Genomic DNA, 23,571 nt, shown 5'->3' on the forward strand with positions numbered 1-23,571 from the left:
TGTGTGGTACACACCCACGTTTTGTCTGTCTATGCTTCTGTGATGTTCCTTTCCTTCACCTAGGTGGAAACTGGGTATGTTTGTACATGCTGTCTTTTTCTTGTGTTGATTTATAAGTCCTGTTTTATTTTTTAATGTTTCTCTGTCTTTCTCACTCCCCGTCTTCTCTCTCCTAATTTTCTGCTTACCTTTGTTATCTCCTTCACTTCTCATACAATCCAACTTAAAATTAAAGAAATAAAAAAATTTATATTAGATTCTCTTTATTTTTATGTAGATAATAGGTTATTTCATTACATTTCTTCTTTTTATAAAGAACCTACATCAAATAAAATTGATTTTGATATATTGGAACCTACTCTTTTTTTTTTTTTAATGTATGGTTTTGCCTTTTAGTAGAGGCAGCTGCTTCATTCAGGCTGCACCAGCCACTGTGCCAGACATTATAAATGGGTGGCTGGGTTCTACTTTCACTAAAGGAGTCAATCCCAGCCATACTATGGGCCTTTCGTGCTTCAATTGCCCTATATATAGCATGCTTAAATGAAGTATAGCCTTATCATTTACCCAATTTCAGGTCACTCTGGGGATTAAATGAGTCAGTCTGAGTAGACTTTCAAATTTCATCAAAGACAAATTTATTGACTAAATTAATGTTAACAGCCCCTCTTGCTACTAGCTTCCTTTATATCCTTCCATCAGGAGGTGAGGCACCTCCTCCTGCCTCTCTCATCCTCAGGAGCTGCTGGTGAGAGAGAGAGCAGCACAGCAACAGCAGATTTGGGTCAGAACACAGCTACAATCCCGGATTTACCCCTGACTCCTCTAGACCAAAGCAAATTCTCTAATCTCCACAGGCTCCCATGTGACTCCCTCAGTGCCATCTCTACTAGTCCCACCCATCCCTGGACTATTGAAGGGAAAGCAGGGTGGGAAAGCAGGCCAACCCTAAATAAGACTGATGCAGAGGTCGGGCCCTCTTCTCTGCATTTTATCCACTCAAAGCTGGTGGAGTCTCTTAACGAGCTTCACATACAGTGTGTGACTCTAATGCTTTCTCCTTGTTGGCATCAGGCACATTTTGACCTTCAGAGTAGAGCCAAATCCCGAAAGGCATTTAGAGATCAGAGAGCTCTGATGTGTCATCATTGATTGTGCTGGTGTTTATGAGCGCCCTGGTTCTCAAGTGAGATGGAGTTAGCTTCCAGTATATTTAAAGGTGCAAAAGGTAGTGGTAGAAGAGGAAGGATGGGAATGGGATTAAAATTTGAAGCTGTAATACCATTATAAAATGAGTGCAGGACAGAAAGATTCCAAGAAAAGAACATGAGAGGGATATAGGGAACCTGAGTTCAGTAGAAGGGGATGAAGACAGTGTTGACTTTCCCTAGGAAGGGTTAGCGCCACATTCAACTATAAGACCATATTAGTTCCATCATCTTAGTGGAACATATTTCTTATACATTTTCTAGTAATTCTGAAGAAACAAAAGACCAGTTAGGTACCATGAAAAATATAATTTCCCCTTCTTGAAAAAAAAAAAAAAAAAAAAAAAAAAAACAAAGGAAACCATTTTCAGAGTATAGACTAGCTTGACTGTTTGCAACATCTATCCCAGAATCATGCAGTAATTATGCAGTTTTAAACCTAGGTGGATCTAGATTCATTCAAAGATGGAATATCAGGGTGGAAAGTGATAGGCCCAATGGAAGCATAAGTAGAAATATCCACAAATTACTTAACAAATATCTGTTTTTGTCTCAAGTCTTTTTTTTGGGGGGGGAAGGAAATTTTTTTGACAAGTGATCCTTTTCTGTATTGTTTTAATTCCTGTTCTTGATAATGATGTGGCCTTTTTTATTGAAATCCGTCTTTACCTTTGATTGTAAGGAACTTCATTCCTTTACCCCCAAACCATAGATAGCTGTAGGAACTCACTAGAACTGATACAGAGAGTCCAAGTTAGAATAGAAAATGCCATCTTGTAACATCTCCAGCTTGTTCTTATTTTACTTGCATGTGTTTGTGTAGTGCATGCCTGTGTACATGTTTGTGTGTGCACGTGTGTAGCACAAATTTCTAATTTGTCTCGAAAAACAAACGAAAAGTAGCACAAATTTGTAATAAGAAAATTAATTTTTAAATCTCCACGATACAAAATGGTAATTACGTAAAAATAATTGTGTTGTGTTTTTATAATAAAAATATAATTCAAATCACAGTCATAGTCTTGGCTGACAATGATTTTTAAAGGATTTCCAGTAAACTATTAGGCAAAGCATGAGGTTGGTAGAAGTGTGAGTGGAAACAAATTTCCACTTGTATTACTTGTTAGACAGAGTGAAGAATTAAAATGCAATTACCCTTTAGCCCAGCCAGTTCTCAGTCAGGCATCTTCTCACCTACTTAGACTAAATACTCAGAACCTTCAGAATAAGAACGCTGACTGACATCACTGTGGCTACAAGGTACTGGAATACATCTGAAGCCCTTTAGGAGGAGGCTCTTTAACTTGATAATGGCACATGTTGGAGTACGATTCTGTGCAGCTCTTCCAAAGAACAAGGAAGGCAGCTTGTGTGCAGTGATGAACTGTCTATCCAGATTGCTGCTCTGTGTTTGGGGAAGAGTGGCACTAGGCCCGTAGCTGGGCTGTGTCAGACACTCTTGGACGTGGTGAAGGATGTAAGTGTATTCCCACCATTGGTGGAAGCAGACACATGCGTGCAAACCGGGTTGGCTGCTGCTGCTGACAGTAACAGGTGTGTCTCTCCTCCCAGCACGCCTGCTTCTCATTCCAGTTCTGAAGAGGCTCTAACCTGCATTCATACGCAGATGAAAATAGGAGTACTTCACTAGCGGCAACTTAATTATAAGTACAAACTCCTGCCCAGCCTAATTTGTTTATTAGAAAGTGGCATTTGGTTTGTTTCATTCATTAAGACTGGCTCTTTTCTTCACGTATGCATATGGCCCAGGGGTTCAAAGGTTCAGATATTTGAGCCATTCAGAATACATCAATGAGGCAGCTGCAGTTTTATGCCTGAATCCCAGCATCATAGAGGCAGAGGCAAGAGGATCAGGAGACCAAGGTCATCTTCTATGTAGCAAATTGGTGACCAGCGTAGAGAACATGAGATCTTTTTTCAAAAATACATCAGTTAACCAACTAAAAAGCACTTCTGCACAGTGGCCACAAGCCCATCCAACTCAGCGCTGATATTCTGCCTCTGAAAGAGTGAGGGAAGGAAAGTTGGCCTACTCATTCACTGTTTCGAAGGCACCTGCTTCTTGATGTCAGTATGGTGACCTTCACTGACGAATGCAGGCCCTTCCCTTCAGAGCATTGTCGACAGTCAGGGCTCTCTTTGCTTAGCCTGGGGCATGCTAGCCTTCCTGGGCTGTGCTTGTGTTACAGTCCATTGCTGGTGCTCCTCCATTCCTCTCTGCTTCCTCCTCCTGGGATGGTTTCTGCTGTCTTCCCGCAGCAGGGTGAGGGACATCATTAGGATGGTGTTCACGTGACTCACAGTCCCATGATGAGTACTGCAAGCCTCTGCTCTTGCTTTTATTTAAACACAATGTAGCTCTGTGCTGGCAGGATGGCAAGCACTTCTTTAAAATGGTATAAAAATAATTACCCTTGGCTATGCTCACTGCCACAGTGATGGGGAGCCAGGGAGGCCAGTCCTCACTGAGCACAGAATGAATTCCAGCAACTGTTGGTTGCACCGTAACTTGCAGCCAGTGGCAAGTCTGACAGACTCGCACTCTGCTCCCACTGTCTGTGCTGTAGCTTAGCACTGTTGTTCTCTCTCCTTAAGGAGCCACGTTTTGCTTCTCTTTTCCATGCTGGGCTTAACCTTCCCCTGTAAGGAAAGAACAGTCATTATAGGATACTAGAACTTAGATGTCAGGGAGAGGACTTAGGGCCTCTCCGCTATGCTTACTACAGTATGCTTTGTGAAGTTCATCCAGTATATCTGCTATGAGGGACATACAAAAACTGACTATTTCTAGATGACAGTTCTAGTCAACATGTTAATTATGAAATATAGTTTCAGAAACAACTCATGGGGGAAGGAAGCATGAGTCTTAGTTTCTAAACACCACCTTAGAGTCATTTAAACTCTTGTCAATGAGCATGTCTTTGGTGTTAGACTGGTTCCTGGGAGTTTCAGGGTACTACAGATGGACCAGGTCTCACAATGGAGACATTTTATGAGATCATCAAAGCTGTTGAAAGACAATGCAGCCTCCTCCGTCTCCAAGAACAGAGCTTGACAGTAACATTTCAGAACAGATGTTTCCATAGCCTCCACATGTTTTTATTTGGTGGCACAAAAGACTGTGTTATTCATGAAATGGTCTGTTAGAGAATTAGTTCCCCTGTGTGGGGGTCGTGGGAATATGTGTAGTATAAATTGATTTTACTTTTGGGAAGAGACTGGCTCTAACTCAGCCAGCCTGAAAGAATGGGCTCCAACAAGTTCCAATTATGAGGCCACAATGTCACACAGGCTGTAGCAGTGACGTAGCCTAGCATCCTTCCCAAAGTGTGTCAGGTTAGCTAGTTGGAGGCCATCATATCATTTATAAAAAAGTAGAAGCCAAGTACAAACCACAGAAGCCTGGTCTTGTAAAGCACAGGCAGAAGGTGGGATCATTCCTGTGGCTGGTTCCTTACATCAGCACCCAATGCATGCCCCCTTCCACTGCTCAGGGATGTTGATGGCAGATGCCCATTTAAAGGAAGAAGCACCATTTGAGATACTGGCAGCGTAGGACATGGTTTCAGGGTCTCCCAGGAGACCTTGGTCTGCTCAGTAATGTAGAATAAAAAGACTGGTCATTTTCACTTCCCATGTCTCATTTGTCGACTGCCCCGATCTGTACTTTCTACTGTGTCCAGCAGCACAGACGTCAGCAGACTGTGACCCGAGGGTCACCTCTGACCTGCCGCCTGCTTTTGTAAGAGAGGTCTGATGGGATCCCAGCTGCTCTCGTTGGTTACACATTTTCTATGGCTGCTTTGCACTTTGTCACCAGAGGCCACTTAGCTAGTGAAACCTAAAATATTTACAGAAAAGTGTGCCAGCCCCTGCAATAGGAAGTCACATACATATTGCCCGTGAACTCAGGCAAGAGAGACAAAGGATCACAGGGCCAGCCTAGGCTCCACAGCAAAACCCTGTCTCAAAAATAACATCAGAGAAGAAAAGGAGGCATATGTAAGATTTTAGTAATTTAGATTCTGAAGTAATTTGGAGAACATAAGAACTATAATTGATGTGAGCTATCCCATCATAGGAGAGTAGTTAAAATATACATAGACAAACGTGAAAACCAAGCTCTTACACGATGACCTGAAAAGTATTCTAAAATTAAAATAATATTTTTCTGATGTATAGTATACCACGATCAGATGTTAAAAGCTGTGCCGTGTTTGGCTGCTGCTGTATTTGTCCATCTCGCATCTGTATGTGTTGGGTCTCAGCACTCGTGTGTATTTCTGGCTGTCCTGAACAATGAGGTGACAAGTACAGGCATTGCTGTGGTGCTTAAGTGCTAAATTATATGTGAGAAGACCAGTCATACAAAATCATAGACACTGTAGAAGAATGACTCAAGAGTGCCTGAAAACAAGAGCCATGTTGGGAGAGAAGCTATATGGAGGAAGGTATATGGAGAAGCCGAGAACTCATGTCTGGCATGGACACATACTAGATGCAGTTCCCAAAACCATAAAGAAGGAAAAAAGGATGGAAGATAGTATTCTACTATAGAGCACTTGTGCAGCATACAGGAGGCCCTGTGTTTAATTCCCAGAAACACATACACACAACCCTTATGAAAACATGATATTAGGTATTGTGATAAGCAGGGGAAAAGAGGGAGGCCGGGCAGAAACAGAGACAGAGAGAAAAGACAGACACACACACACAGAGACAGACAGAGAGAAAAAGAATCTTAATTGTAAACCTTCTTATTTCATGAGCCAAAATAGTCTACTTTGCCAAGATATAAAACATACATTGGATTTAAGAAATTTAATGGCAGGACTAGGGAGATGGCTCAGTAAGTGAAGTGCTTGGAGGACCCGATTCAATCCCCAGAACCCACATTAAAACTGGATAAAATGGTGAGTACATGTAACCCCAGGGCTGGAGAGCAGAGACGGGGTCTTGCAGGCAGGCAGCCAGACCTGCAAGACCGTGATGAACCCCAGGCCACAGTGACAGATCCTATCTCAAACAAGGTGAATGACAGCAGAAGACACCCAAGATCGTCTTCTGGCCTCACGCGCGCACACACAAGCACACACACACACAGTAACATATGTACCAAAAAAAAATAGCATGAAATAACTATGTGATGTGTTTGTTCAGTCCAGGTCTATTAACTTAAATCAAATCTACTGTTAAAATTGATTTCACCTTTTTCTTTTTATTATCGTGGCTACAAGAAAAATATACATAACCCAGCCTAAGCAGCTGCTAGCCACTTAATGAGTGTTTGTGGTGCAAATGGGTCCCACCTCATCTTAGGAAAAGCTTTTTAAAACACTGATCACAGATTCAAATAAATTAAACTCTTAATGATAGACCTGAGCAGGTGACATTTACAGACTTTCATCAAACAGTTTCTTGGTAAATAGCTTGAATCATGTGCAATAGATTTGCTTTCCGAATCTATAATTTCTTATTCATATATACATGACAAACTATAAATCGCCATTGTTGGTAGTTGGGAATATTGGCAAGTATCTGAAGTCTCTGGCAGATGTTCTGTGGTCACAATCAAGAGAATATAAATTTTAACTCCCACGGACAACTGCTTTGGCCCCTCACTCATCTCCTAACACAGAGAGACAGTCTCAACTTGAAAGACACTTTCAAGCTGTATCTAATCTACTCCTTGGCTAGGCTAGCTCCTGAAGTAATTTTGAGCTTGTGCACAGCATCCAAGCGATGCCTTTTTAAGGAGGCCACTGTCCTTTATGGCTTTTGAACTAATTCCCTCCAGAGTCAAACTCTATCCCTGTCAGGGCCATTGATCTCACTCCACCATTACTGGCTCGCTGCCTTCCCACCCGAGATTGCTGGTATCTACCCCCATCGAAAGGTCCATCAACAGGCACTGGGCTTACTCCCTTGCAGGTATCCTGACTCCTTCCTCCTGCCTCACTTCTCATACTCACTGGCAATTTCACAGCCGGGGAATTTCTCTGCCTACTGTGTGCCAACCTCTGTGTGCCTGACCTTGCCTGGAAGAAAAACACAGTTGTGCTCTCTGGCTCCAGTTTAATTCTCAGCCAGGCACCTGCAGTGGTGATTTCATGTCGCCCAGCAGTCATATTGCATCATAGTTCTCAGTAGGCACTTGACAACCTTTTTTCTCTTTCACCTCCAACACTCCCTCTTTCAACCTTACTGATACCTTCTCTCCAACTCTGGCTCCGGCGCGGGCCCCACTGCAGCTGAAGGTGGGCTGCCCTTGCCTTGTCTGGAGTTGCTTCTCCTTCTAGCATCAGACGTCTCTGAGCTATACCCCAACCCTGATTTTATTCCAGTTTAAATGTTAACTTCAGAAAATTTGTTCTGCTGTGGTATGGAGCCTTAGTTTTAGAAAGTAATGGGTGTGTTATTATAACTAAATGACAAGAAAATGTACTGCTAAAAACAAAATGAGCAACTGCTTATAGCAGAATGCATTTTCCCTTAGAGGTCTAATGACACACAGGCATCCATGTGATGTAATTTTAGAGCCCTGATAATAAACCTTGAATCTGAACAGAAAAAGATAAAATACAGTTTGTTTTCATTTTCACACTAAGTTTCGAAAGTTGTGTAGATTCTAGTTTAACAAAACCTTCAGGAGTGATCAACCCTCTTTAACATGATAATGAATAGCAATCTACGACAGAGAAGAGCTGGCAAAAAGGAAGAGGGTGTTGTCTGTGACAGCTGTCCAGCATAAGCATTTCACTTCTCTTCTGCTTGTTGTGTGTTTTAGGACAATTCAAGCTGCTGGAGCAAGACCGGGATATAAAGGAGCCGGTGCAATATTTCAACAGTGTGGAGGAAGTGGCCAAAGCATTTCCTGAGCGTGTGTACGTCATGGAGGAAATTACATTCAATGTGAAGGTAGCTCTACAACCAGATACTCACCCCTCACTGAAACACTGTAACATTCAAGTGTATGACACACTAGGTGTGCGCATCTGTTCCTCCTAGGAACCATCCGTCCATCCTCTCAGATGAGTGTTAGCATCGGAAACGCTATAGGTGGTAGAGCCGACCTGACTCCTAGAAACACACTTGATTTATTACCACAATCTTTATTTGAACTTGAAACTGTTAATTTCAAAAATGAGGTTGCTGTATTATTTCTTTTTCTCATGGCTGAGACAAATACCAAGAAAAGCCAGTTTAAGAAAAGAGGAGTTTATTTTGGCCCACAGTTTGAGGGGACAGTCCCGTCAGAGTGGAGAAGTCATGGCTGCAGGAGCTCAAGGCCACTGGCCTGATCACATCACAGTCAGGAAGCAGAGAGAGTGATGACTTGGGCTGCTCAGCTCACTCAGCTCACTTTCCTCTTTTTATCTAGTCTGGGATCCCAGCCCATGGATTAGCTTCAGCTAATCCAATCCAGAAATTCTCTCACTGACAAGGCCAGAGTCTTGTTCCCTGGCTGAGTCTTGTTCTGTCATGTTCATAGTCAAGACTAAGTATTGTAAGCCGGGTGCACTGGTGCATGCCTGTAATCCCAGCCTGCCGGGAGGCGGAGGCAGGAGGATCTCTTGAGTTCAAGGCCAGCCTGGTCTAGAAAGCAAGTCCAAGTCCAGGACAACCATGGCTACACAGAGAAACCCTGTCTCACAAAAACCAAAACCAAAACAAAACAAAACCTTAAGCATCACAATTCCTAAGCAAATAAAAGATATTTTTAATTTGATCTTCATCCTCTGATTTGTAACTGCTGTTTCACCAGAGACACTGATAAGCTGGGTCTCCACTCTTTGAAGCAGAAAAACCTATGATGAATCAAAACTCAACATTTCATTATTTTAAATAGCAATCAAAGAGGAAGGAGGGAGCTCCCAAGATGAGCACACATCCATTCTCTGTGGACTGACTGTTTCAGTGTACAGAGAAATGTGATGTTCGGAATCCCGCCCAGACACAACTTACCGTTGGCCATGAAGCCTTTGCCTTGCGTTCCCAAAGGTGTGCGGCCACATGTGAGCATGCTCCTCTGACCAGACCGGCTGGGGCAACAGGGCCATCGCACACGGATCCAGTTGCACCATTCACACACCTGCTCCATTTTGTCATCAACACCCGCAGTCACTCTCAAACACCTTATTGAGTGTGCACGTTAAAAGGATTTCCTGCTTACCGTCTTTTACACAGGAAGTCCAACTAAGTCAGATTCTATGAACAGGTGAAAAGCTAGGAGTCGACATACCTGTTTCTTAGGAATACGTTCTCTCTGAACAGCATGCTACATGAGGTGTTGGCCCAGAACAGCATCAGCGACTCTGTGGGTGAGTCGCTCTACCCACACCCCTCAGGACACACAGGACCTGGTAGCTCCCAACTGAATAGGTGGTTCTGTCCGTGACGATGGCTAGGGCATGCCATTCATCCGCCCACTCTAAAGACAGCCCCTGTGGTCTGCTTTCTATAGTTTTATTATGAGAATTAGTGAGACTTTATACTGTGTAAAAATCTTTTCCTGCATATGTTTTACTTACATAAAAGTCTGTTTTGTTTTTTTTAATTCCTCCAGTGTCCCAGCATATAAGCTATCAAGGTAGCAAACCTTCTATTTCTAAACTTACTAGGATTCATTAATTCATAGGATAATTGGTGGTGGTGGTGGGTAGGTGGTTTTGCTTTTAAAGTTTTGGGGAGTTGGAGCACAAACTAGGGCTCCAAGCACACCAGTTGAATGTTGCCACTGGTCTACCCCAGGAAGGTGGAGTTGACTTCCTGGGTGTTTTATAAATTCTAACTTTCCCCTTAAAACTTTTGTTCAAAATCAGCTAAATGAAAAAACTAAAAGTCAAACTAACACTTTTAGATTCTTCTCTAAAAGTATTTATCTCCTAAGTGGTGACAAGTCAGAAGTAAAAAATTTTTTAGGACTTTGAAGATTAATGGTCTAACTTTGGTCACGTGTTGTTCGCATGATATGTTTTGAGACAGGGTCTCACTGTAGAGCCCTGCTCAGCCTAGGACTCACTACGTAGTTCAAACTCACAGAGATCCACCTGCCTGGGATTAAAGGCATGTGCTGCCACACCAGCCTCGTGCACAATATTTTTAAAGATGCTTTTTTTTTTTAATTTTGTGGTTAATCATTTAATATGGTCTAGGGAGATGGCCAAGTCAGACACATGCTGTGAAAGCATAGGGACCTAAGTTTAATCCCTACCATCCCCAGTCAGACATGACCTTGCACCTTGCATGCCAGCAATCCTGGAGCTGGAGAAGCAGACAGCAGGATCTCAGGCTTGCTGGCCAGCCAGCACAGCTGATGGCTGGCTTCCAGGTTCAGTGAGAGATCCTGGCTCAAAAAAACAAGGTTGAGGAAGATAATCAGCATTGACCTGTTACACACACACACAAACATGAGCATACATAAATATACACAGCACCAAAAAAAAAAAAAAGTGTGTGTAATAGACACACAAGCCTGAGGGCACAGATTAGTGTATGAAATATGAGCTTAGAGCATCCAGAGATAAGTGGATTTAGACTGAGTTCCATGTGTGCAAGCATCAACTCTTGATAGCATAGTTATTTCATACTGACAGAGTGTTTAGAGCCATCACATCCAGTTTGCATCAATCACTAAAACGTTCGCTTCTAATCAAAGAAACATTAATATTAACAGAGAAATCTTGGGAAATTTGTCAAGTGAAATATTCAGGACTTTGTATGCTTAGTGAATGCACAACCAAGTAAGTGAGTGAACCGAGGTCCATTGTGGGAGTGTCGACCGGGTGCTACACAGACTGAAGGTCAGTGCTGGGAATCACAGTCTCTAACTAAAAGTAGACATGACATTGGTGTTGTGCAGACTGGGGAGGTAAAGAACGCCATGTTGGCTTACAACATCCACTGGAGCAACCCACCTGCGAGTCCAACCTCAGAAGGCAGAGACAGTTGATCCCCCGCAAGCTGATCCACGAGACCAGCCATGTCAGTGAGCTCTGAGAGTTCCTGGCTCGGTGAACAAGTAGAAGAATGGTCATGGATGATTCTTGACATCAAACTCAGGCTCCCACATGCACGTACGTATGCTTGTCTTTATGCCTGCATACACACACGTGAAAATAGAAAAGAAATGCCATAAATTAGGCCAGTAGGATACACTACTGAAATTTTTGTAGTTATGAAATCATGACTAATTGGCTTCATAATTGTCAAAAGACATACATATTTGCATGTATACATAAGTATGCATATATACTGAGTCAAAATTGAAATAATTGTAATAATTTGAAGTAAGATCAAATACATTAACATAATATCAAGTCAAGGTTGGAAATAAAGCTCAGTAGTAGAAGGGGTGTTTTGTTTTTGTTTTTGTTTCTGGTTTTTCAAGTCAGTTTCTCTGTATACTCCTGGCTGTCCTAGAACTCACTCTGTAGACCAGGCTGGCCTTGAACTCCACCTACCTCTGCCTCCTGAGTATTGTGATTGAAGGTGTGCACCACTACTGCTCAACTACTAGTAGAGTTCTTACTTTAGCATATTTATGCCCTAAGTTCATGCATCAACACTGCAAAAATAATAAATCAGCATTAGTTCTGTCTTTTGTCCAAGACGATAGTAAAAATATAAGTACAGTGGATAGTGCCAAGGCCATCTATACTTACTTAAAAATGGTGTGTCTTTGTTTCCTTTTATACTTTATTCAGGCTCTTTATGCAGGCCTGATGCTGGAGAGATGGCTCAGCAGTTAGGACTGCATACAGCTCTTGCAGAAGACCCAAATTCACTTCTAAGCAACAACACAGAAGAGTCTGTAACTGCAGCTCCAGGCGATCAAACATCTTCTTCTAACCTCTATGGGCATCTGCCTTCATTGCAGACAGACAAAGAGACACACACAGAGATACACATACAGATACATAGACACATTGTGTAACCCCCAGAGCTCCCAGATCTTCACCTCCACAATGGGAGTGAGCCTGCTACTTTAGATTTGCACTGTGAGAATTAAGTGAAGCCATGCGGTCCAGTCCTCTCTAAGTATCTGCTGTGGTATTCGTAACCCATGGGCTGTGGCTAGGCCGCTCATTTCTGTATTGCTGTGTGGAGCACACCCTGTCCATTTATGTGTTGGCTATGGCTTCTTTCACCCCAGCAGCAGTGAACAGAGCCTGGGGCTCCCAAAGCCCATAAGGAAAAATCTGCCAGTGCCTGATGCAGAACATTCAATCACACTAAATTGTTTCTCATTTTAGAAGAATTCCCCCCGCACATTATTTCACTTCCACTTTATTTAATACTTCATAACCATTGTATTCATTAAGCACTCCATATAGAGAAGCTAGATTTTGTCACTGATTCAAAATTACCCCTTTATTCTAATATCTTTAGGGGACATTACACTAATAGCTCGTGAGTTATTTGAAATGTCTTCAGCCTTTCAAACTCAGCCCAGTGCTGATGAGAAATTTTCCCTCACATGCATTCTTGCCATCAAAATAATGACTAACCAATTAGGTTTTAATTCACGTTCTGTTCTTATTGCAGCAACCGGAGGGAGGAGGGTGGGGAGAAGGGAGGTTTGATTTGGCATTGGATCTGCGCTCTCGTGCCCTCACTGCTGCCCTCAAGTACAAAGGGGCACGACTGCTCTAGACTGGATGCCACCATACTGCTTTTAGTTCCAGTCTGTGAGGGCCAGCTCTTAGCTCTCTCAACAGACGTTTCCCCGGAGGCAAAGTAACAAGTTGGCATTGTCTCAAGAAAGGAAAGTGACCCACTCAGATGTCAGTTGTGGACAGTCACCGTCTCGACCTGCCCAGACCTCATAGAAGAACCTTCTGATTATTGTGTTTAGGGCCTGCTACATCAAAGGTATCTTACTTAAGGCTTATACTGCTGTGATAAAACACCATGACCAAAAACAACTTGAGCTATGGCAGCTGCCAAACAGAGAAATAATCAATAGTCCTATAAGCTGCAAGCCTGAACCACGACAGTGACCAACATGACCATCTACAGTGGTGGAATAGTGGCATGTGTATCTTGGGAGTGACTAAATTACAGTTGTCTAAATGAACTTGAGTTTCACTCAACAGGATGGAGGGAATGTGTACTTGGTTCTGTAAACTTAGCCAAGTAGCCATGGCTAGAAAGGTCATAGATCTTAAAGGAGAAACCTACACTGCCTTTCTCCAAAGTCAGTATAGTTTTTAACTGTTTTCCTTATACATATTCTTTATGTTTACAGTGTTCTGCCTGCATGTATACCTGCAGGCCAGAAGAGTGTACCAGATCTCATTATAGCTGGTTGTGAGCCACCATGTGGTTGCTGGGAATTGAACTCAGGACCTTTGGAATAGCAGACAATGCTCTTAACCACTGAGCCATCTCTCCAGCCCTATACCTATTCTTATATCCACAGATAACTGTAGCTCTCACCCCTCATCAGAGAAGTCCCCTACCCCTTTGAGCAGACAGAGGCTACTACAGAGATCCACAAATGATCCAAATCATAGAATAAGTGATCAAGAGATATCTAGTGCCAGTTGGTACATCTGCAACATAATTCCTATACCTAAGGCCCAGGGAACATCATGGAAGAAGGGCAGACAGACCGTAAGAGCTGGAAGACCAGGATGGTTGCTATGAGATAGTTTAAAAAAAAAAAAAAAAAAAAAACCTCACAGGAGGGGAAAGAAAATACTTAATTTGTCTTATAGCTTGTAGTCCACCATCCAGGAAATTCAGGACAAGAACTAGAGTCAGGAGCCAATGCAGAACCCATGGAGGAGTGCTGCTTACTGCCTGGCCCCCATGGTTTGTTCAGCCTGCCTTCTTAAACCATCGAGGACAACCAGCCCAGGAGTGGTACCTGGGCCCTCCCACATCAATCATCAGATCAGTCATCAAGAAAATGCTCCACAGACTTGCCTACAGGCATACCTAATGAAGACATTTTTCTCAGTTGAGAGTCCCTCCCTAACCTGTGTCAAGTTGACAAACAGGCCAGGACAGGTGTCATTTTGCCAAGCAACAGGGCTGCGACGGTGTGAGGGTAAGGATCTCAGAATTTTTATTTTTTAGAAAGGTATCAGTTAGAGTATTAAGGTATTAGTTTACAGTATGAAGCAATAGGCATATAATGATCAAACCAAGCTGAGTAGCATCCATCACCTTATATTTGTATTCCTTCCTCCTATCCAGCTGGAACATTGTACCTTTGATCCCCAACCCTCACTAAAATGACCCATCCTGGGAAATCCCCATTCCCTCATTAAAAAAGAAACTAGACCAACTACACAAACCATTGGTACCATGGAGAGATTGCTCAGATTGCAATGGGAATGACCCACCTGTGCCCTGCTGCTGTGTTTCATTTTATATCATGCAATATTTGTCCTCAGCTAAATATTATCCTAGCTTATTTGACTTAGCATAGTGTCCAGAATTGCCACTGTTGTCACAGACAACATTCTTTCCTTTTAATTCTAAATGATAAGCCATCCTGGGGAACCGTTTCTAAATAGGTAAATAATCATGTAAGACTCATAAGAATTAACATAATTTCCTGATACTGATAAATGTGCTCAAAAATTAAAGACTACAATTCTGTAAACAATCCAACAAGCCAAGGATTTGAGTTTAGATCTGGAGGAGCCTTTAGACATCACCTGTTTCCTTTAGTAAAATTAACAAAAAAAAAAAAAAAAAAAAACCTAAGAAGCAAAATGCCTTCGCTGGCTTTAGAGATTCATATAGTCAGTAAAGTCTACAGTGGATTCCAGGTCTCCTAGCATAACCCAGCCACCATTATGCCCCGGTGCTTGAGGTAGGACTCCAGATTGTAATCTGAGGATACTTTCCACTGCCCCAATAGCCTGTGCAATTGACCCATTCTCTTTTTTAAAATGTAAGTAGGCTAGATATGGTAACACACACCTGTGATCCAGCCAGTTTGGGTAGAGACAGCAGGAACACCCAGTTGAGGCAGGACAAGTTCAGGTCATCCTCGGCTGCCTAGTATCTTATTGTCCCATCTAAGTCATGTGGCGTCCCTATGTGTTAGAGCACCTGCCTTAATACTTCTTTACCTGGTTTTAGTTTCCACGTCTGATCTGCAAGGCTGAGGGTTGAGAACCATATTTGATAGTGTGCTAGTTAGCACAGAAGACCATGCTGGCTTTCCTACCAGACCTCACAGCCTGACACACGCCATTCTGGTGGCCAACTGAGAACCTCCTCAGTATACAGCCTTGCTCTTGGCCCCACGCCACAGAGGTTAGCAAGGGTCAATGGCTATGCATGCAGTGTAAGCTTTGTCAGGTAGAAAGGGGAATTTTTAAGATAGCAAGAAAATATTAAACATAGCAAATTTTTGTTTTCTGGTTAAAAAAAGTCACATGGTTTTCTTAGAATGAGTCAGATGTCAAGACTCATGGGGGATTCTAAACTCTGTACAGTGTGGGCTTCATTATCTTAGTGTTTGAAGACTAAGACTCAATGCTTTTCTTGTTAATTTGTTTGCTGAAGCTTTGTGAGCTCCTCTGAGAAACTACCAGTTGGCAAACTGTCTGCCATGCCATGCTGCCACCACTAAGTCAGTGCCATTGCGCTTGTCATCCCTGGCCTATTTCCTCTTTTAAACACATACACACACACACTACACAATCAACATTTATCTCAACTCTTAAAGCACTATTGTTTTCTATTTTCCCAGAAGACAGTTATATTTATAGCCTGGGATATCAAACATTGTATATTTAATCTACACATGTCTATGAGATCAATTGTTGTTACTGAGAACTGGAATTTTTATTTTACAACAATAATTTTATCAAAGCAAAGAAATAAAGTTAGCCATGAAGGGCCCCCTCTCCATTGTCAATATTAACTTAAATCTTCATTAGGAAACTTTAAGTTAAAGTTGACTTTCTTCTAGTGCTGCTGTTTTGGCATCTCTGTTGCATTGTTTGGTTATTAGAGACAAATTGCCTGCTGCAGAGAGAGAGAGAGAGAGAATGAATATGTATGTGCCTGAGTGCACACACATCCAAAGTTTTACATCAGTAGCTTAGAGGGACTTGGGGGTATTAATTCTGAGTGGCATTATGAGCAGTAAAAGCCTGATGGTTTCCTGGATTAGACCTATTAGAGTTGTTTAGATAACACACTTTGAATTACTTCCTCTCAGGAAACATTGAAACTGGAAATGTTAACCAGGCTCACATACCAAAGCACTTAGACAGAGCACTTTTTTTTTTTTTTTTTACAGTTTAAAAAAAAAATTAAAGGAAAGAAATTAAGCAAATAAATCACATGCATGGAAACCTAAGAAAACTGTCAGGCTCAGCAGACAGAGGAAGAACATTTTTTTTTTTTTTCTGTGAGAGTCCTCATCTGTCCCTGACAGCGACCACAGGATTGGTCCATCCGTTTGTATCATAACGTATGCAGGGCTAATTGCCAGCATTAGTGATGACATCAGAACTGGAGACACAGAACTGCAGCCTGGACTCACATACATTATGTGTTTTTTATGTGGAAGGAGAGCTGACTGAGCACACAGACAAAGTGTAGGCAGAAGTGCCGAGTGTGCCCAGATAGTGACCTTTACTAAGGAAGGCTTGCTCTGTTTGACTGTGCATGTCCTGTCTGCTCCACGTCCCGGAAGCTGGCTGACATCCTCTTTCAGTGCATGTCATAGGTGGCATCTCGCTTGGCCTGCTCTTTCTTCATTCTAGAAAGTGTGTGTTTGTAAAGGTAGATTGGGGAAAAGTAGAAACAACAACTTAATTGCATAGGAAGGAACAAGCCTTACAGACTTGGGATATGGTCCCACGGTGAGGTGCTTGCCTAGCATGAACAAAGTACTAGATTCAGTCCTCAGCATTGCAGTGGGGGAGGGGAGATTAGAGAGAAAGGGGTTTTTACTTCTTCATGTTTGAGGAGCATTACTGTTTCTCCAGATACCAACTGAAGTTTTGTTGCACAAGTGAAAGAGAAACAGACATAGAGACTCAAAATGGTGAGCACCACCTCTTCAAAACCCCTGAGTTTCCACAATATTACACTAAGGAAGCATAGTGATGAAGCTCAGAGCCTCACAGACCTGTGTCTTCTAAATCAGGACATTTTTGACTCATTTCCTTTGGGATATGTCTATAATGATAAATCAGGCTCTATCCCGACACTAAGTTGTATTCCAAGTTAACGCATTCGATAAAAACAAGCTCCCTTCAATACAGGGGAAATGATAATCCTTAGAAATAGTGGTTTGGGCTTAAAAACAGTCATGGATGAAGCCTTCCCAGTTTGGAAATGCAGGGATATAAATGGTGAATGTGATAGAGAATAAGTCAAGTGTTCTTGAAAAGAGGGATGGTCATGCTGCCTTTATTTACCGAGTACCTTCCCATGCCAAAAACTATGGGCAATTGTTCATGTGTTCATTTATCCAGCAGGATAAATACAGATGGAAAAGGGGGCGCGGAAAAGTTAAACACTTTGTCTACATTTCCTTACTGTTTCAGGCAAGGTTCGGACTCAGGTTGTGATCTCATGGTTGTATGAACTAGTAGTATTGTACCAATTAAATTCCAAAGGCTATGGTCCCTTCCATGACTGGCAAGTTTTTGTGAAAAAGAACATGATACACATCGTAGAGGCGATGGATCATGTAGTTGTTTGCAAATACTCAATGCTGCCTTTGTCAGGAGAAAACATGGCCTAGACATAAACGGATGGGTGTGACAATGTCCTCATAAAATCCTCATTAAGGTGGTGTAGGCTTCCACTGTGAACAGTAATTTGTTGACTTTTGTTCTGCATGCCTGATGTAAGTTTAACTAGGTGCTAGCTGAAATTAAAGGCCATAGATATAAATATATATATATACACACATATATATATATATATATATATATATATATATAAAGTTCAAATGAATAGTGAAGCATTCATTCCTGAGACCAAAGTCAAGAAAATAAGATGGCTGAACCCTTGAAGCTGCAGATCCTGTAGGAAAACAAAGCTGAGGCTGGAGAAATGGCCCCGTGAGTCTGGTGTATGCCATGCAAGCATGAGGAACTGAACTTGACCCCTAGCACTCACGTAAAAAGCGGAGCATGGTGGCACATGCTGTACTCCAAGCTCTGGGGAGACAGGCACACAAGGAGCCCTGGGGCTTGCTGGGCTATAATCAAGCCCGCCTATAGTCGACTTGCTGAACCTTCCTGTCTACGAAAAAAGGGGGGATCAGGGGGAGATCCTAAGAAGCAATACCTGAAGCTGACCTCTGCTCTCCACATGGTCATCCACACATGCATGTGTACCCGTGGCATACACACATGCACAGGTGTGGCACAGTCACGTCAGTTGTCATTGGAGGCCGAGTGCTGGGCACCCAGGAACTCTGTCACGTGCAAAATGAATGTTCCTACACCTAATCCACTGAAGAAGCTAAGAATCCACTTAGGGCAGGTAAGCACTGACTGAAAGAAAACAGTGAGGTACAAGTCTTTAAAACATACCGCCACTTCTGTGAGTCACCCAAAATGGACTTTAAACCTCCACACGGAGCGCCGCTAAAATAAGATCGTGTTGGCATCAGGCATTTACAATGACTCCTCTGGAAAAAGCTGCTTCACCCTGGAAACAGCAGAGTTGTTTGTTTCTTATGGTACTAATGTTGATTGACAAATCGCTTATTGCAGAGATTAAAATTACACAGAGGCGACTTGTGATGATAACACGTTATGTGCAGAGATGTCTCTGCCTAGTTTTTTTCTAAATGCATGCTGGCATTTGCTGCTCCAGAAGCAGTGTGAGCGTTATCGATCACTTCAAGGCAGACACTGTTTATTGGCAAAGAAAAAGTCCAGCTGCGATGAACATTAAGCCTGATATCCAGACCTGAGAGCGACACACTAATAAAACTGTAGTTATTCTCCCCTGTGACCGAGATCTATAAGCCATAAAGCAAACACTATCAAAGAGAATCATGCAGTATCGTCATAGGTGCACCATGATCATGTATAAATTATTCCAATCAAGTGCTCATTTTAGAATTCAGAAATCTAGTCCTGGAATCATAAGGCAGTGCATTGAAATTAAAAAAAAAAAATCATGACCATATTACTGAACACTGAAATAGCAATTGATTTAAAAATTAATTTCTTTGTAGGAATTTTTAGAAAACCAAAATTAGAAAGTTAATTACTCGTGGGGTAAAGACTATCTCAGGCCTGTGTATTTCTTATAGTTCTGTTCTGAAGGGCTAACAGCAGTCACAAAAAACCCCGGCAGCACGAAAATACTCACCCCTCCCGCCATCGTGTCCTTAGAAAGACAGGTGAAAACTGAAAACTTGAAGATATTTTTCTTTTGTCATTTGTATAAGATATAATCTCAAAACTCCAAGAGAATAGACTGGAGGGGGACTTAAGGTCGGGGCTGGAGAGATGGCTCAACTCTTGGGAGAACTCGTTCATCCACAGGACCCAGTTTACCAGGATCCCAGCGCACACGTCAGGGGACTGTTAACTCCTGCTTTTAACTCCTACCGCACCCTCTCCTAGCCTCTACAGACCCACCCACACATATGTGCGTACATCTACAGAATAGACACACACAATTTTCTTTTAATCTTTTTTAAAAAATAACTTAATCTTATGAGTTTCTACTCAGTGAGACACAGAAAGTAGCAACAAAGTGCATGTCAGCAACCATTAGTAACTTTGTTGCATCTGCTTTTTGTTTCTCTTCATTTCACTTCAAAGCAGTCTTTAGGCCTTTCTTTGTCTTTCAAGCGAATGGACTGAGGGATAGGTCAGTGGAAGAGCTCTGGCCTGGTCTGGTACCCTGGCTTAGATCCCCCACAACAGAAAGAGTGCGGAGAGGAGGTGAACATTTCTCCGTTTGGGTGTGTCTGATAGTTTGTGATTAGATTTCAGTAATGCACAAGCATCTTGGGGTACAGAACCGAGGCACACCTCCTGGGGGTGATGCAATCAGATCATCAGCCAAGGTTGCTCCGGTTTCTTCAGCACACTGTTCAACTTCTCCTCCTTGCAGCTCTGAGAACCAGTGGTTCTCAGCCTTCCTAATGCTGGACCTTTAATACAGCTCCTCTTAAGCTGACCTCGACCATAAAATTATTTCTGTTGCTCCTTCATACCTATAATTTTGGTAGTTACAAGTTGTAAATATTTTTGAAGATAAGGGTTTGTGAAGGGAGTCACAACCCACAGGCTGAGAGCCACTGTTTAAGGCCACACATTTGACCTGGATTTTAAGGATTTTTATGTACTTTGACAGTTTTATGCCCTTAATAGTGTATTTTTTCCACATTCCCCTGTCATTGCCTTCTCTTACCTCCCTTCCACACCATCTTGGGCCCTTCAGCCTCCTAACAAGTGTCTTCTTGTCTTTTTGCTCATGACCCACTGTTCTTAGCTCCGGTAAGTTGCGTGAGCATTGGTGTGAGGTTATTCACTGCCTTGTGAGCAGCTTACCAGTGGCCACACCACTGAAGAAACGTGGCAGTAGCTCCTTTGGCAACTTGCTCTTTATTTAAACTTCTCTAAGTTTACCACCCATAAATGACTGTGAGATGGTAACGGCCAAATCAGAATTTCTCCATTTGCACCATTCTTCCACATCTGTTGGCTTTCTCCCCACTCCTTTGTTTTTATTTGTTGGTGGGTTTTGCCGTCAGTAAAAACATAGTCCTATTTTACTTAGTAGATTGTACTTTATCATGTTCTCTCTCAAATTGTCCCAGATTTTGTCAATGGGAACAAGTTGGGCCCTCTCCTATGTTCTTGACACACCTCATCATCTTCTAAGCTCTCTCCTTCCTGGCACAGAGAGTGTCCCATGCTCATTCTGCACCTCTCCTGCTCTACCCTAGACACAGTTGTTCCTTCAAAATTCCTGTTGAGTGCTGGATTTCCGATATAAGGAGTGTGTGTGTGTGTGTGTGTGTGTGTGTGTGTTCTTTTGTCATCGTGTATAACTCTATGTGTAAATATATGTCTTCTGATAGCTCCAATTCTAAACCATCCTGCAAGTTCTTCTTGAGTCTTCCTGCTTTTCGTGATTTTATTTCTGCCTTTTCTTCTATAGTGAGACTCTGCGGCTCTCTTCTTTAAGTTTTTATTACATTAAGTTGTTTCTATGTGTGTATAGACATGCTCACCACAGTGCACGTGTGCAGATTAGAAGATAACGTGCAGGAGTCACCCTCTCCTTCCACCACATGGGCCCCAGGGATAAAACTCCGCTCATCAGGCTTAATAACAATGCCCCCTGAGCCACCTCTCTGACCCAAACCTCTAACTACCCACCACTCACACATTTCTGTATTCTTCCTACGGCGCACATAAAGTCAACTCCCTCAGACCGTACTCCACACCTCTGCTGTAACAAGCAGAATTCTCTGAAGGAAACGCTATTTGTTAGTTAGTTTGAATGAGTGGAGTCAAAGACTAAAGCTCAGCAAGACCCAGTCAAAGGTCACACTTTCTCCTACTTTCCTCTACCCTACCACACACACACACACACACACACACACCCTGAAATGTAACCCATTTTTCTGTTTGTTCCTTTGTTTCTTCTTTTCTAAAAACAATAAATGAATAAGCAGAAAAGATAAACACTATTTTTCTTAACTTTTTATTGACATTGGCAAATTAAAATAGAATAAATTAACAAGTATTTTTTCAAAAAAAATGTTTTATGCAAAATTACTGTCAAATTTTCCTAAAAAGCTTTCAACACAGTAGTATCTTTTCATGTACTGAATATAACTATTAGCACAGGATAAACACTATTTTAAATTGTTTTATTAATTACACTTTATTTACTGTGTATCCCCCCTCTAGTTCCCTCCCTCCTCCCCTCCCCCTCTTCCTTCTTCCTCCTCCCATTCTCCCTTTCTCCCCCTTCTCCACCCATGCCCCTCCCCAACTCCACTGATAGGAGAGGGTGTCTTTTCCTTCCTTCTGATCCTAGTCTGTTAGGTCTCATCAGGAGTGGCTGCATTGTCTTCCTCTGTGACCTGGTAAGGCTGCTTCCCCCTCAGGGGGAGGTGATCAAAGAGCAGGCCAATCAGTTAATGTGAGAGACAGTCCCTATTCCCATTACTATGAAACCCACTTGGAGACTGAACTGTCATGGGCTACATCTGTGCAGAGGTTCTAGGTTATCTCCATGCATGGTACTTGGTTGGAGTATCAGTCTCAGGGAAGACCCCTGTGCTCAGATTTTTTGGTTCTGTTGCTCTCCTTGTGGAGTTCCTGTCCTCTCCAGATCTTACTATTTCCCACTTCTTTCATAAGACTCCCTGCATTCTGTCCAAAGTTTGGCCATAAGACTCAACGTCTGCTTTGATAGTCTGCAGGGCAGAGCCTTTCAGAGGCCCTTCATGGCAGGCTCCTAACTTGTTCCCTGTTTTCTCCTTCTTCTGATGTCCATCCTCTTTGCCTTTCTGGATGGGGATTGAGCATTTTAGCCAGAATCCTCCCTCTTGATTAGTTTCTTTAGGTGTACAGATTTTTACTAGGTTTATCCTATATTATATGTCTATCTGAGTGAGTAAGACTGTGTGTGTCTTTCTGCTTCTGGATGATGCAGATGATCTTTTCCAGATCCCACCACTCACCTGCAAATTTTATGATTTCCTTGTTTTTTATTGCTGAGTAGTATTCCATTGTGTAGATGTACCATACTTTCTGTATCCATTCCTCCGTTGTGGGACATCTTGGTTGTTTCCAGCTTTTGGCTATTACAGATAAAGCTGCTACAAACATGGTTGAGCAAATATCCTTATTAAACACTATTTTAAGCACAAAGAGTATTCTATATAAACCTTTGCCGAATGCATTCTCTAAGCTAATTCATATAACCTTAGGTACTTGTGCTACAGCAGAGGGCTCCTTGCTTTGTTTGGGTGGACATCACGAGTAGACAGTGTGCATCTTCTTGGTGTGAGCCACTTTGGAGTTTTGAACAGCAGCAGACCATCGCCCAGCAGCTAACACTGGGAGCCTTGGCAGCCCCTGCTCTTCCATTTACAGCCAGTACCTAGAGCATTTCCAGCTGCTGGGGCCAGTTGCAATGCTCGCCTTCCTTAGCCTTTTGCCATCTTGGCACTTCCCTCAGCCTTGTTTCTGGTGTTTGCAGTCTCTCTTCCTATCTGTTCTCTGGGACTACAGGCCCTGGGAGATGTCCGTTTATTCTATCACAAGTTTCGTCTTGCCCACCCATGATAAAGGACCACAGTATGCAATGAAACCACCAAAAGCAATTGTTGAGATCTAGACTGAAACAGGCGGCCAGT

General features: G+C 42.4%; 1 protein-coding gene across 2 annotated transcripts in view; it reads left to right on the forward strand.

The window, feature by feature from the left end:
* The window catches only part of Garem1 (GRB2 associated regulator of MAPK1 subtype 1), a 177,201-nt gene that overhangs the window by 129,516 nt on the left and 24,114 nt on the right, over positions 1–23,571 (forward strand). For both annotated transcript variants that reach the window (XM_055625411.1, XM_055625410.1), the window contains exon 3: positions 8,017–8,147. In XM_055625411.1, coding sequence (XP_055481386.1) covers positions 8,017–8,147 — 131 coding nt within the window. The remainder of the gene's footprint in view (positions 1–8,016; positions 8,148–23,571) is intronic.

This window comes from Psammomys obesus, unplaced genomic scaffold, assembly GCF_907164565.1.
Source record: "Psammomys obesus unplaced genomic scaffold, mPsaObe1.curated_primary_1811, whole genome shotgun sequence".
Lineage (NCBI taxonomy): Eukaryota > Metazoa > Chordata > Mammalia > Rodentia > Muridae > Psammomys > Psammomys obesus.